The 14,129-nt window shown below is 47.4% G+C and overlaps 1 protein-coding gene across 1 annotated transcript in view; it reads right to left on the bottom strand.

Annotated features, from left to right (window-relative positions):
• Positions 1 to 14,129, bottom strand: part of Cracr2a (calcium release activated channel regulator 2A) — an 84,019-nt gene that overhangs the window by 40,060 nt on the left and 29,830 nt on the right. The window contains exon 5 of the mRNA XM_029535423.1: positions 13,838 to 13,984. Within this exon, the coding sequence (XP_029391283.1) occupies positions 13,838 to 13,984 (147 nt within the window). The remainder of the gene's footprint in view (positions 1 to 13,837; positions 13,985 to 14,129) is intronic.

Here is a 14,129-nt window from a genome sequence, read left to right as displayed (position 1 = left end):
CTCTCTCTCTCTCTCTCTCTCTCTCTCTCTCTGTCTCGTGGTTTCTGAGAATGGAACTACTCAGGTCCTGGTGTTTTTTAAGGCAAGTGCTTCCCCAACAGAGCTACCTTCCAGCCCATGGTAACAACATTTTCACAACTTTTCTCTGGTCATGCATGGAGAACCTCCCCTCTGGCCCCCACTTCCTATCCTCCCCCCCCCCTTGTAGAAAGAACTCCAGCTTGGTATTGTGGCTCTCAAGAACCATTTTGAAGGTGTAATGCACACACACACACACACACACAATGTCACTTGCCACACTAAACTCCAAGTGACCTTCACACTGTGACCTTCACGGACCGGCATGTTACTAACAGAGGAAGCAGCTTTATCTTCAGCTCTAAGAAGTCCTGGGAAGATACCTGATCAAATGTAGAGGATAAGAGTGTAACAACTCTCCTGAGCCCTCTATCCTTTCACCCTCATCCCATGTCCACTTGGGACTCCCATCTAAGGCCAGGCTTCCATTATTGTTCCAGGCTTTTCCATGGCCAGTCACTGTCCTGTCTTCTTCTGCAGGGAGTGGGCTTCACCGCATGTAAACATTAAGCAACACGGATAAACCATTTTAACTGGCATTCTCCCAGCTCTTGAGAAACCACACGCTGGACCCAGACAAAAACACTGTCTCGAGAGCCATGGTCCGGGACAGCATCTCAGACTCTGAAATCCAGCTCGCTGCTCTCCCCAAAGCCAGAAACTTGAAGCAATGGCACAGTGGTTTCTGGTTGTGCTCAGCAAAAGACGCCAGTCTTTCCAGATTTCACAATTCAAGGCTGTCTATGAATCTGCTCAGCATCCAGGGAATGTAAAGGTTCCTCTGGGCAAAGAGTAAGACTTCTGGTAAATGACAGGTATGTGAGCTTGTTCCTCTCAGCTAACCCATCGGGACCGGAAAGAAAGCTGCGGAGGCAAAGGGAGAAGGACACCCCAAGGTCAGGAGAAGATGTGCTTCAAAGGAAGCAAGGTGGGGTTTCTTCGGCCCTAAATTACCTTTACACTCCTGAAACAGCTCAGATGCTGGATAGAAAATGGCATCAAGTAAAAAGGTGGGCAGCAAAATGCAACTACATAAATACCAGAGAACTAATAAAACGGGACGAGAGCAACTTAAAAACTGATTTGGCTCTGCTCTGATTCTAATTAGAGTCATTCGTATAAGCTGTTTACCATCTATGCCTAACAGCCGTGCTGAACATTAATTCTACGATACCATTAAGTGTGTTATATTAATTTTGCTCTAAGTTTTACTTGATTGAATTAATACTCTTGATGCTTTTCCATGCTCGCATGACAGCTTGCTTGTCTGGAATGAACTTATTTTACAAGCTATTATAAGAGAAATGAAATGAAAGCAGACATAGTCTCCGATTAGCGTTCAATGCTAGCCCCTCATTTGCAAAAGCTGACCCGGCTACGAAGAAGCCCTTGATGGGTACCAGTGATGTTGGACTCATCCAGACTTCTCTGTGGACTCAGGCCTCCTGGGAGATTCTGCAGGCCTAATGACAGCATGACCCTCCTAGGTCAGAAAACAGAAAGTCCCAGGGATGGGAGCATGAAGGTACCATTTTCAATAAAGTATCACTAAGCTGCTCAAAAGTCAGAGGACTCTTATTCCAGAACAGGCTTGTCTCCTCAGGGTGACCTTGATCAAGTGCTCTGATGTCCTCCCAGAGGGCTCCTGCCCTAACACGCTTTCCAGCACTGTCCTGATGGACCAAGGAAAACGTGAATGCCCAGAACACCCAGAACCACAATGCCCTAAAATACACATGGAATTATTTATTGCTGTAACTGGGATCGAGAGATGCACGGCAGAGAGGAGGAAGTGCTTGCTTTCAAGGATGAAGGGGCTGGGTTTGGAAGAGCTCAGAGGCACTGGGAGAGGAAGCAAAGGCTCACTTGCTAAAAGCTCCCATCAGAGTCTGTCAGAGGCTCTGGCTGGGCATAGCAGGAGCTGCAGAGCTGGGCTGTGTGTATCTGTGGGAGCTCCACAGTAGCTGGCAGTGCAGCCATGACCATGACAGTCCAAAAAGATTTGTGCATGTGTCATACAGCAGCTTAGCCAGGTGCACCACACTCTGCAGTCCAAGTAAAGAGATGGCCTGCGGTGTCTGCTGATCCTGAGCATCTTTGTCCCCGTGATTTCCAATCTGCTCTTAACACATAACACACACACACACACACACACACACACACACACACACACTGAGACTTTGAAGTGGTCTCTAAGAGGACCCGCCCACCTTTCCAACCTCGATGACACACTGTCTGAACTCCTAGGACACCCTGTGCCTTCATTTATCCATTTTACATGGATTCTTAAGTTGTCCTGATCTATGTGGGTTTCACTGGGGGGGGGGGGGGCTCAGGCTCTGTTAAATTATAAATACCCAAATTATATTACCCATAATATAATAATATATCAGCCTCTTGGACTCAAAAAGTTAACACTGAAAACTTGTAAGGACCCACTTTGCAGTCTGGATACCACCTCAGATGCTAACGAACCTTAGTGAAGAACACTAGATTCCAATGAATTGAAGAATTATAGGATTGGAAGCTTTGTCTCATCCAAACGCTTCCTTTTTAAAACTTGTGTTAAAATCCTTGCCATAGGGTTATAGAGATGACTCAGCATTTACGAGCACTGCACCAATACCAGATGCTTCACAACAGCCTATTACTCCAGTTCCTGGGGGATCCAGTTCCCACCTTCTAGGGTTCCTGCATGAACGTGATGTAAATGTGTGTGCACACATTCATAAATAAAATAATAAATCTTTAAAAGATAACCCTTGCTTCTACTGACACCAAGTAGATTAGAACACTTTGACTGGGGGCTGGCTGTCTTTTTTTCTGCGCAATTCTGTCATCTTTGGAATATTCTGAGTCATGAAAATTTGTGTTCCCCTGACTGTGCTCTTTAACACAAAATGCCTCCATAAATTTTAAAACAGCTTCAAGTTCAAGAGGACACCTTGGATCAGGCCACATCTTTCTCTCCTCCCACCTTGCTCTGTGTAGAATTTCTTTTGCAAGGGCTCCCGCGCCCAGTTTTCTTTGAACAGACCTCCTCAGGCTACTGGAGCCCCAAACCCAGTGCCCAGTGTATGCTTGTGATTGTGCAGAATGGAGCCGACTACAGTGTGTGTGTGTGATTGTGCGGAATGGAGCCGACTATTGCCTCTCTTGTTCTCGGTGTGCATATCTATCCACACAGCTGAAAATCCACACTAGCTTTGCTTGGCAACCGCATCACAACTGATGGATTTCGTCAGTTAAAACTTCTAGATTCTGTGTGATGTTTTTCTCTTTAAAGAGAGGGGCACTAACCCATACCTCTTTAGCCTCTGCCTCTGTGTTCCGGACACAGGAGAATACCCCCTGTCATCCTGTTAGACTCCATGTTTTATCAGCATTATGTTCATAGATCCCACTTGGCCATCCAGTGTACTCAATAACCTTCTATGTTCTATTGACATTACAAATTTAGCTTCTGCTCAGAATAGAAGCTAAATTATCCATGATGCTTGTTTTAATGATTTTGTTTATTTGAGGGTTTTTTTTAAAAATAATTAAATTAGTCTCTTTGACAATTTCATGTATGTAATGCATTCTGATTACTTTCAATGCCTCCCCTGTTAGCTCCCTCCTACCCCTGCCAATCTTGTGGGTTCTTCTCTCTCTGTCTCTGTCTGTCTGTCTGTCTGTCTGTCTGTCTCTCTCTCTCTCTCTCTCTCTGTGTGTGTGTGTGTGTGTCTCTCTCTCTCTGTGTGTGCGTGTGTGTGTGTCTCTCTCTGTGTGCGTGTGTGTGTGTGTCTCTCTGTGTGTGTGTGTCTCTCTCTCTCTCTCTCTCTCTCTCTCTGTGCGTGTGTGTGTGTGTGTGTGTGTGTTGATTATTGGGGAACTGAGCTTAGAATTTTGCACATTCTGGCTAAGTACTTTACTATCAAGCTACACCCTAACCCTACAAAAATGTTTTATTTAAGATATGCTAACTTTTTATTTCTTGTCTTATGGTATTGTAGAATACATTGTAAAAGTGTTTACTGTTTGGAATCTATTAACCTTTTATCTGTAGCCAAAAACATTATTAATTTTTTATAACTTCCATGAGAATAATACACATTCCCCCTTTAAGGTACATGATTTTACATTCATTTCTTCACCTTGCTGCTCCATGATTTGAAATGCTTCCTGTCTTTTAAATACTGCTTGCTTTCAATGCATTTTTGCCTGACTAGTGTGTCAAATCTGAAGTGTTTGTCAGCTTTGAAAAGTCTATTTTATAAAACCTAATTCTCTTTGTTTTTCTGAAAGTTTCTTCCTGTGTCCATTACTGCTGTGTTATTTGGCACACAAAGATTTATATATTTAGAATCTTTGGGGGCTCCTGCATGCACACGTACATTTTTGTGTATGCACCCCGCTCATGCATGATTTGTTTGTTTTGAGACGGTCTTGCTCTGTAGCCCAGGATAGCCCCAGGCTCAGGACTATCCTCCTACTTCACCCTCCCAAGAACAGAATCTTTTTTCTGGATGGAATTTTACATTGCTGTAAAATAATCCTTTATACCATCTTTTATTTATGCTTCTGAGCTACTAGTAATATGAGGGCTTATCTAGCCAACTATCCTTCTGCTAGCCATTCCTAAGACACTCCTGTTATACTCAACCCCCAGGGATGCCTAATTATCCTCTGTTCTCTGGTAGCAGTAATGTAAGCTACAGGAGGAGGGAGACAGACAGAGCAGACAGGGAAAGAGGAAGGAAGGAGTTCTCACTGAGGCAGAAGCACAGGAGTGTGGTGAGGTAGCCATCCAGAGACAGCAGGAGCCACGAGCACTAACATGTATCCTCCCTCGAGGCCCCTGCGATGGCTGGATAGTGCTTCGGAAGGCACCGCAATAGCTCAGGCAAGAACCCATTTGCTGAGACAGCTGTGCTTGCCCTACGATTCACTAGACCAACAACTAGGAGGTCTAGTTCTGACATTTAAGGTTTCTGGCTTTGGCGAAGTCACATCACACCAGTAATCTCCAAGTTTATGCATCTGAAAAATCAGAATGAAGTTGTTACAGTTAATCATAATGTTAATGAGGTTTATTAAAATGCCCGTGGAATGATCTAGAACAGGCAGTAGATGCAATGCAGTTAGTAAATTCTAGTTAAATAAAGTCTCAGGGACCGCCATCTTGAGAGTCATTACTCCACAGACTCTTTAAGTATCAACCAGGGACAAGGAGAAAGTGGAGGGAAACCACACATCAGTGTACGCGGGGTGAATGAGAATGTGTGGGGGAGGTGATAAGGAGATGAGGGGGCTCAGCTGAAAGAGTAAACATTCAGAGTTCACGTTGTCACCTCAGACATTACAGTGCTGGCTAAGCCTTTCTTTCAGTATGGCTATGGGAGGAATGATTTAGACTGAGGCTCACTCTGTACCCTAGGGAGTGAACATCTTAGAACATCAAGTCCAAACCCACACTGGCACAGAGAGGAAAGGCCAGGAAGAAGAGGCCATGCAATGTCAAAGAAATCCCATAGTCTCTCCATGGGCTCTGGCTGGCAGTCTCTGTGACCTTAGAATCCTGACCAGAAAAACAGTGGAGGGAACCACCCGTTCTTCTGATGGGGAGGGTGGGAGAATTTCCTGGCTGAGCCTTGGAAAGACAGATTTTCAACAGGTAAGGGGAAGTCACTGCTACATAATGGTGCTGTGAGGGCTGTGCTGGATCTGCACAAATGAGTCGTGTGGAAGCCAAGATGGAAATCCCAATTCTAAGTCGGAGGGTAACATATCACCTGAGATGTCTGACGGTGGCAAATATTTCCTCCTGTAAGATTACCACGGGTGGTGTGTGTGTGTGTGTGTGTGTGTGTGTGTGTGTGTGAGAGAGAGAGAGAGAGAGAGAGAGAGAGAGAGAGAGAGAGAGTGTGTACGTGCACATGTCTGTGTCTATCTCCCCGTGGGTGAGTGTATGTGCACATGTGTTTCTCTGTGTCTGTGTGTATATGTCTCTGTGTTTGAGTGTGTGTATTTATCTCTCTGTGTGTGAATATGTACATGTCTATGTGTACATACAGTGTGTGAGTATATATATCTGTACACGTATTCCTCTGTGTTTGTCTGTACATGTATGTCTGTGTGTATGAATGAGTGTGGACATGTGCATGTCTGTGTGAGTGTGTATACATTCATATGTGTGTCTGTGTGTCTGTGTATGTATGTCTGTGTGTATAAGCATGTATATTTCTCTCTCTCTCTTTGTGTGTGTGTGTGTGTGTGTGTGTGTGTGTGTGAGAGAGAGAGAGAGAGAGAGAGAGAGAGAGAGAGAGAGAGAGAGAGAGAGAGATCTTAGGCAAATGAGTGCTAAGGATGGAATCTGTGAGAGGAATGGAGAAACTCTAACTCTAGAGTAAGCTCCTGGCTGAGGGCTGGCAGACCTTTCTAAGATCATTTGCAAAAACTCAAAGGTGAGATGCAGTTAACAATAACTTACCTTGCCAGCCTCCCGTGGGGGCTGTGAAAATTAATTAACCTTCACAGAGTGCTTTGCACCTTGGAAATGACGGTGCCACAGGAAGAAAAGCATTGACACTCGGCACCATAGGGGCTCCGGTTAGCAGCCTGCAGAGCCAGGCTCTTGCCGAAGACACGGCCACGTCAAAACACGGCCATGTCAAAACAGGTCAAAATACTGTGTTCCCACACTCTCTCCTCAGCCCTTACCTAAGGGTGTCAGGAATTTTGAAAGATCTCTGAAGCCATTTTGTCCAAGAGTAGAGATTCTTCTTGGCAAGGGTATATACAAAACCTTCCAAAGACTAAATGAAGGCATGGCCTTGACCTTGGAGAGAAGACATTGCAACTCTATATTTTGGACAAGCCTCACCCTGAGCTTGAACTAAGGCAGTCTCAGAACCTGCTCCTGGCCTAGGATAGCGTCATTCTGATGTGTCTCTTTGAACTGGACTCAGGGAGCCCCTGGTTTGCAAAGACACTGAGCTCCCTTCACCATCACAGACAGAGCAGAAACTCCAATAGAGCGTGCAGAGCCTACAAAGCCTGCAAGACAGCTTAGTGGGTAAAAGCACTTGACAAGTCTGATGACCCGAGTTCAATCCTGTGAGCCCACAGTGGAAACAGAAAGTCAGTTCCTGGAAGCTGCCATCACAAACACCCTGAGGCACACAGTTTCTCTCTCACACACACAATAAATAAAAATAAAAAGAATTTAAAACATTTTTAAAAAGAGCTCATGTACTTCCAACCCAAATGTTTTTGTTTATCCATGAAGAAAATGACTCAGATGGGGGACAGATGAATACGGGTCAGAGTAAATAAAAGAATCCAGGCTTTGACTCAGGTGGCCCAAGGTTTCCCCACTGCCCACCAGCCTGCAATGCTTCTCCCAAGCAGCCTTGGGAGTGAAACTGGCCATATACATTTGCAGCTAAGACTGTCTGCATTCCCAACTCTGTCTTGAGTCTGGCCCCTGGGAAGTGCAGGCAAGGAGTGAGGGGGTTGTGACCAACTGCATTGCAGGGCACTTGGTGGACAGAAGGTGCAAGGGCTTGATGCCCTTCCCCATATAGCCCGCAATGCACCCTCCAACCCCATCCTCACCCCAGTGTGAGGACCTTCAACTCTCAAGGAAAAAGAAAGAAAGCAGGTCCTGCTGCAGCCAGCTTTGTGACTGGAGACTCACCACTGCCCCCTACTGTTTTGGTCTAGTAAGTGCAGTCTTTGGGCTGCAAACAAAAAACCTGGTTAAGGTTTGTTTTTTGTTTTTTTTTTTTTTTTTCATGGCCCTTTGAGGTTGGTTTTTCTGTGTGTACTAGAGTACAGATGAACAGAAGGAAACTGTAAGAGTATAGAAAGTTCTGTGAAGGAGTGAGATTGGCAATGCACTTCAAGATAGATGGATCCTTAACTGACTGACTCTGCTACCTGTATAAACCACCCGGGTGGCCTTCTTTCATCCCCAAAGGCAAACCACTTTTCACAGGTCAGGTTTGCAAATTGTGGTTGTGGTCAGCACAGAGCAGAAGCACTTTGTTCACCAGGAAATGCCAACCATGTGTCTCTGCCTCAGATCATATGATGCCAATAAAACTCCTGCCTTTGATTAACGTGGGCATCACCAAGAATCCCCTGCCTCGACCTACGCACATGACCAAAGCTGCAGATTAGAAGGGCAGCCTGGAATAACTTTTGTATGCTAACAAAAAGAAACCAGCAGTCTCCAAGGGTCATTGAATGATGAAGCTATCCCGAGCTGCATGGATTCAGACGGATCTTTTTTGGCGCGCGCGTGTGTGTGTGTGTGTGTGTGTGTGTGTGTGTGTGTGTGTGTGTCTGCTTGTGTGTGCTTGCTTGTGTGTGTGCGCGTGCGTGTGTGCGTGCGTGCGTGCGTGCGTGTGTTGGCTTCTGTGGATGCCTTCTGCAAGAACAAACTGGAGTAGCATATCTTAAAGTGTGGTCTGCAGTCTGTTTCGCAGCCACCCGGAGGCTCTGGCACTCCCAGTCCCAGGCCCATCCCTGAGACCTCCAGAGGTTGATAGCCCTGGGGGAGGGGTTTAGGACTGTTTACACCCCTGGGGGAGGGGTTTAGGGAGGTTTACACCCCTTGGGGCGGGGTTTAGGACAGTTTACAACCCCTAGGGGAGGGGTTTAGGACTTGTGGTTCCGTATGTTCTCTGCTGATTCCAGCACAAGCCATCATTTGACAGCCACCAGCTGAGGCCCTCCAGAAGGCAGGGAGCACCTGCGGCATGCAAGGGACACCTGCCATTGTACAAAACACCTTGTTATTCTGTTTGGCGTCAAGGCCAAGGACACGCTGGCTTCTCTCCCCTGCTAAAGTTGTTTCTAGAGCTCAGTGCCAGGGAATATGGTGATCAGAGGATGACTGATGGATGGTCCAGCAGGACGCCTGGCCTACTGTGGAATAAGCTGTCCCTGTCAGTCCCCTTTCTGAAGTCTAAGGAAGACACTCTGGGCGGGAAGGACTTGGATACTGGCTGTGTGGGGCTTTAATTGAAGGTCCAAGGGCACACTACCTGTGGCTTTAAATGGGCAAGGTGAGCCTGGGCAGATGAGGAACGGAGGCAGGCATGGAGGCCATCAAAGGCAAGTGTGGTCCTCCATGGACACAGGCCAGGAAGCCAGGCCAGTGCTTCTAGGCCATGGGACTGTGGGAATGGAGCCTGAGCCGGCTGGCTGGTCAACCTTGCCGAGCTCTGATCTCCAGCCTGAAGCTTCAGGCCAGTTCCAGGTAAAACATGACATATTTTCACCCCAATTGAAAACAAAACAAAACAAAAACAAAAACAAAACACCAGACATCAAACTCCTGCCCATAGTCTAGAGAACTGAACCCCTCCGAGGTGGGATCCTGACATCCTTATGATTCACAAGATCCATCAGAATCCGAGCAATGCGCATGGCTCCATCATCCCATGCCGCTCAGACACTGCTAGCTTCTTTTTGTTTCCAGAAAAAAATGAGTGCTGAGTACCCTTTCCATAGCAAAATCTTCCTAATTCTGGCAGCCAGAAACTCTTCCACACATCTAACAACCTATAGCTCCTGCTCTCGCTCTCTCTCTCTCTCTCTCTCTCTCTCTCCCCACCCCATACCATGCATGTGAGTTTCCACTTGTGTGTGTATGTGTGTGCATGTGTGTGTGTGTGCTTCCTGATCTTCTGAGATGTGAAAAAGTCATCATGCTTCATCAGAGCCAGCCCCAGCCATTCCTTTTTAATGATACATCCTCCAACCCTGAGCCAATATCAGTCCACCTTCCCTTAAGTCACCTGCTTCTTGGCAGGTAGCTGATGTACCCCTTAGGCCAGCAAGCACAGCTCACATGCATTCCGGGAGGTCTTCATATGCATGGTGGAGGAAACACAAAGGGACAGAGAGATGGAGAGAGAGAGAGAGAGAGAGAGAGAGAGAGAGAGAGAGAGAGAGAGAGAGAGAGCACCAAAGCCAAATGAACATCTGGGAATGTAGGAGGCAGCAGCAGGTGAGGTGCTGTGGAACACCTACATCCTCAGAGAGAATCGAGGCCCAGAGGGAGCGGTTTTCACTGAACACTAGGAAGAAGCCCTGGGTTCTAGCCCAGACTCTTGTGTTTGGCTTTGTTTTCCGCCTGGCCTTGTGGGACTGAGGCTACTCCCAACTGACATGCAAACACAGTATAAAGAGATCGATGCTCTCAGACATGTCTCCTCCTAGTTCATCTATATCCATGACAACGAGGGGAGGCAAGCCCCAGCTCTTTCTGACAACACCCCAGCACACTCTGGGGTCGGTCTGCCATGTCAAGATGTCAATGCTTTCCCAACCGTCTCCTCTTTCAGGGGCATCCTATCCCTCCCACAACCTGGGAATGGACGTGAGGCAGCAAGGGCTTTCCCCACTTACTGCAGCCCAAAGTTTCCAGTCCAGCCGGGGAACTGAGAACAGGGAGTATGTGCCTCAGCCAACCAAAGGAAGACCACGCTCACACTCCCCTGTGCCTCAGCCAACCAGAGGATGACCACACTCACACACCCCTGTGCCTCAGCCAACCAGAGGACGACCACACTCACACACCCCTGTGCCTGAGCCAACCAGAGGACGACCACTCACACACCCCTGTGCCTGAGCCAACCAGAGGACGACCACACTCACACACCCCTGGAAGTCAACTCCATTTTCTCTGGGTCCCATGGGAGGAAGACACAAGCTGTGTAGCTGCAAAGAGAAGCAGCAGAAACTGTCTATGCCTGTGGCCACACTGCCCAGAGCTCCAGTCGGGGCATCCAGGGCAGGACTGGGCAGATTTCTTCTGAACCTGCCCAGTCAGAGTGACCACACCCCCCACTCCTCAAAGATGGCGACTAACTCAGAACCTGGCACAGAGGAGGTCCTAATTAAATGACACCCAGTGGTAACACACAGTGGTCACACAGCAGCCGTGACTTATTTCTGTCACTCTGTGACAGGCGATCGTTTTAGATGTGATTGAAATGTCACACCTGCAGGAATCTGGCAGAGCTGGAGACTTTCTGGCAGCTCAGCCGGACACACCATTCCCAGAATGCTCTGCTTCCAGCCTTCCATTCTAAAGCCTTTCTCTCTGAGTCTATTCCTTCCCTGCAGCTGGGATACTTCTTCCCCTAACAAACTCGAAGCCTCGCCTTGTGTGTTATTTGCAGAGAGACCATTTAAGGACTCAACACCCCATTTCCAGTTTCTCATTTGCTTTCTGAGCTGCCAAGGTTATGGAGTGCATGGTACCTTACAGACCATCTGGCCCACTGACAAGGCATGACCAAATTTTTTAATAGAATAGATGAGACTTTTATAAGTCTCTAATAGAAAATCTCATTGTCCCATGAAACATAAGCAGGAGCTAGCTTATAAAACTTAGTCTTCAGTTGTATGTATAAATAAGTGTGTAAAGACTGAAAAGAAAATTCATCTCTTCTTTCTGGTCGAAAAATCTGAATTTCTTTTTTCACACTCACAAAGGGTTTGAAAGAAACACTCTCCCCATTCACATATGTTGTCAACAAAAAGTTCATGCACAGAGAGGAAAAGCAAGTAGCTTGTAGTCACACAGCTTGTCCATGGCCAGTGAGTAAGAACTCTAGTTCTTCCTCACCTGCAGCTCTCTGGTTCTACAGCCAGAGGGTCAGTCCCTGGGATAAGACTGGCAGAGGGTACACAGCACTACCCTGACGGAGCTGGTCATGATCAGTCTCAGCCAGCAGGACTATGGTCAGAGGAGGGCCAAGAAGGGATGGGATGGTTCTGAACATGCAGCCAAGAGTGGCCTTGACTCTCATGTCAAGAATGTTAAACATAATTACTAAATTAGGGTCTGAGTACTTCCTGCAGTCACTCTTAGATGGACGCAAGGCCACGAAGCTCCGCAGTATGGCAGGGATTGCCTTTCTTTGCAGGAGCAGGGCTAATAGAAACTTGTGTCTGTGAGCACAAGCCAGGCAGGACAACGGCCTCTCCATTCAGGTAGCAACTCTCCTTAGGGAACAGAGAGGCCACCTTCCTGGGAGAAGCTGACAGTCTTTGCTGTGGCTCCACCCAGCAAAGCCATCGATGTTGGGGACAGGAGGGGACACTAGTCCTTATCCCTCACTTTCCAGGTGTGAAAACAGAGGTTCAAAGAGGCCAAGGGAGACTCGAGCAAGGTAACACCCAGATGTCCCGATTCCCAGCCCCAACTTCTGAGGTTTACACACAGTGCTCATGGCACGGTGTTGAGATGCAGGCTCAGGATGCCACATCTGGAATACACTTGACCTTCTCCTTTAGCCAGACAAACTCCCAAAATGATCAAGATACAGTGACCAATAGTTTTGGTTTTTGGTTTTTGGTTTTGGTTTTGACATTCATGGCGTTTAGACACAAGTGAGGTCCCACTGGCACCTCCAGCTCTGTTAAATGGATGCCGTACTGCATCCCTTACAGATATGGAAACTGAGGTTCAGAGATGTTCATCAACTAGCTATATGTTGCACAGCTAGTTAACACGTGGCAGAACCAAGATCCAGGCTGCTTTCTGTCTGATTCCAAGTTTCTTTCCCATCTGTTCCTTCCTTCACGCCTTGTGGGCTGCCCTAAAATGCTATTAACAATCTTCTGGCCACTGGGTGTCCTTCTGCACGACTTATGATGAAGCAGACAGAGTTCTAATGCTTTCCCCCTATACCTAGTTCTCCCCTTGGCGGCTATTTTGAGAGTTAGCTTGGGAAGGCACAAGATTATAAAGGTGTGGCACAGTATGTAGACTCCTCTACCCAGCAGCATACACGCAACGAGGGACCCACGGACTTGTAACTATGTAAAAAAGCATGTCACTGGGCAGGTACTCTGCAGAACTACCCAGACAGAGAGACAGCTCACTGGGGAGTCACAGAGAATGTGAGCCAGTCTAGGCCTGAACAAGATCACACGGGGGGCATGAGGTGTTTTATGAGGGTGCACTCCTGCTCTGCCTGCTCTGCCTGGGTTTCAGCCTCCCCTTAGGCTGACTGACCACCCTTTGTTACCCCATAGACAAGTCCACATTCCCAAATACCAGCTCACTGTGTAAATGCATGTGGGATGGCCAAGAGGAGCCAGGGCAGAATTCTGAGCACAGGCTAGTTCTCCAGAGGGGCTCCACCTCCACAGGTTGCTTCTGATCTGACCTATTTGCCTGTGTGGATATTGGTCCAGAGTGGCAGTAGTTCCTTGGAGGTCTTGGCCCTGTCTTCTGACACACCATGGTGACAAAGAGGCTACTGAGATGGGAGGATAGCCCTTACAGATAGACCACCTCCGCAAAGCAAGGGATGCTGGGGGCTGGGAGAAGCCCGTCATGCTAGGGCTTTCCTGCATACAGGCAGGTAGGATGTTCTTCCTTCCTGTCCAGGGCTCTGGGTTAGCTACCTCTGAATCCTGTCTCTGACACTTACAAGCTATGGATTCTTGGGCATGTTACTTTCGGAACCTTATTTGTCATCTGTAAATGTGGGTAATATTTGAGAGTCCCCATCAAATGAACTAACATACATACATACATACATACATACATAGTATTTAGAATAGCTTCTAACAGAGAGAGGGTGCTTAATAAGGGTGAGCTGGGACTGAAAAGCAGGTATGTCATGCTGGTCATAGCGCTCTGACCCCCTTTGGGACATAGTGTCAAAGAAGCATACTATAGTGAGTCTACGGAAAAGACAGAAGAGAGTGCATAGCCCACGCGCAGGCAGAGACAGGCACCTACTTTCTGAGGGCACATTCCAGTTCGTTCTTCTGCTCGTGGGCTTCTTGGAGCTGAGCAAAGATTGTGGTGAGGAGGTCTTCGAAGTTGGACAGCAGGTGAGGCTCGTCCTTCCTCAGCTGCAGCCACAGCTGCCTGACGTCACTTTCGCTGCAAGGGAAGGAGAAACATTATCGGGGAGTGGGTAAGTGAGGCTCCTGGGGAAAACATGAGGATTCCAGATGGGAGAGCAGACAGCTGAAAACATCATCCTCATCATCTTAGATTGCTGGAGTTTATGGCACAGAGTGCTTTC

The sequence above is a fragment of the Mus pahari genome, chromosome 2, assembly GCF_900095145.1.
Source record: "Mus pahari chromosome 2, PAHARI_EIJ_v1.1, whole genome shotgun sequence".
In the NCBI taxonomy this organism is placed as follows: Eukaryota; Metazoa; Chordata; class Mammalia; order Rodentia; family Muridae; genus Mus; species Mus pahari.
The sequence above is the reverse complement of the archived record's forward strand: the minus strand, read 5'-3'. Positions and strand labels throughout refer to the sequence as shown.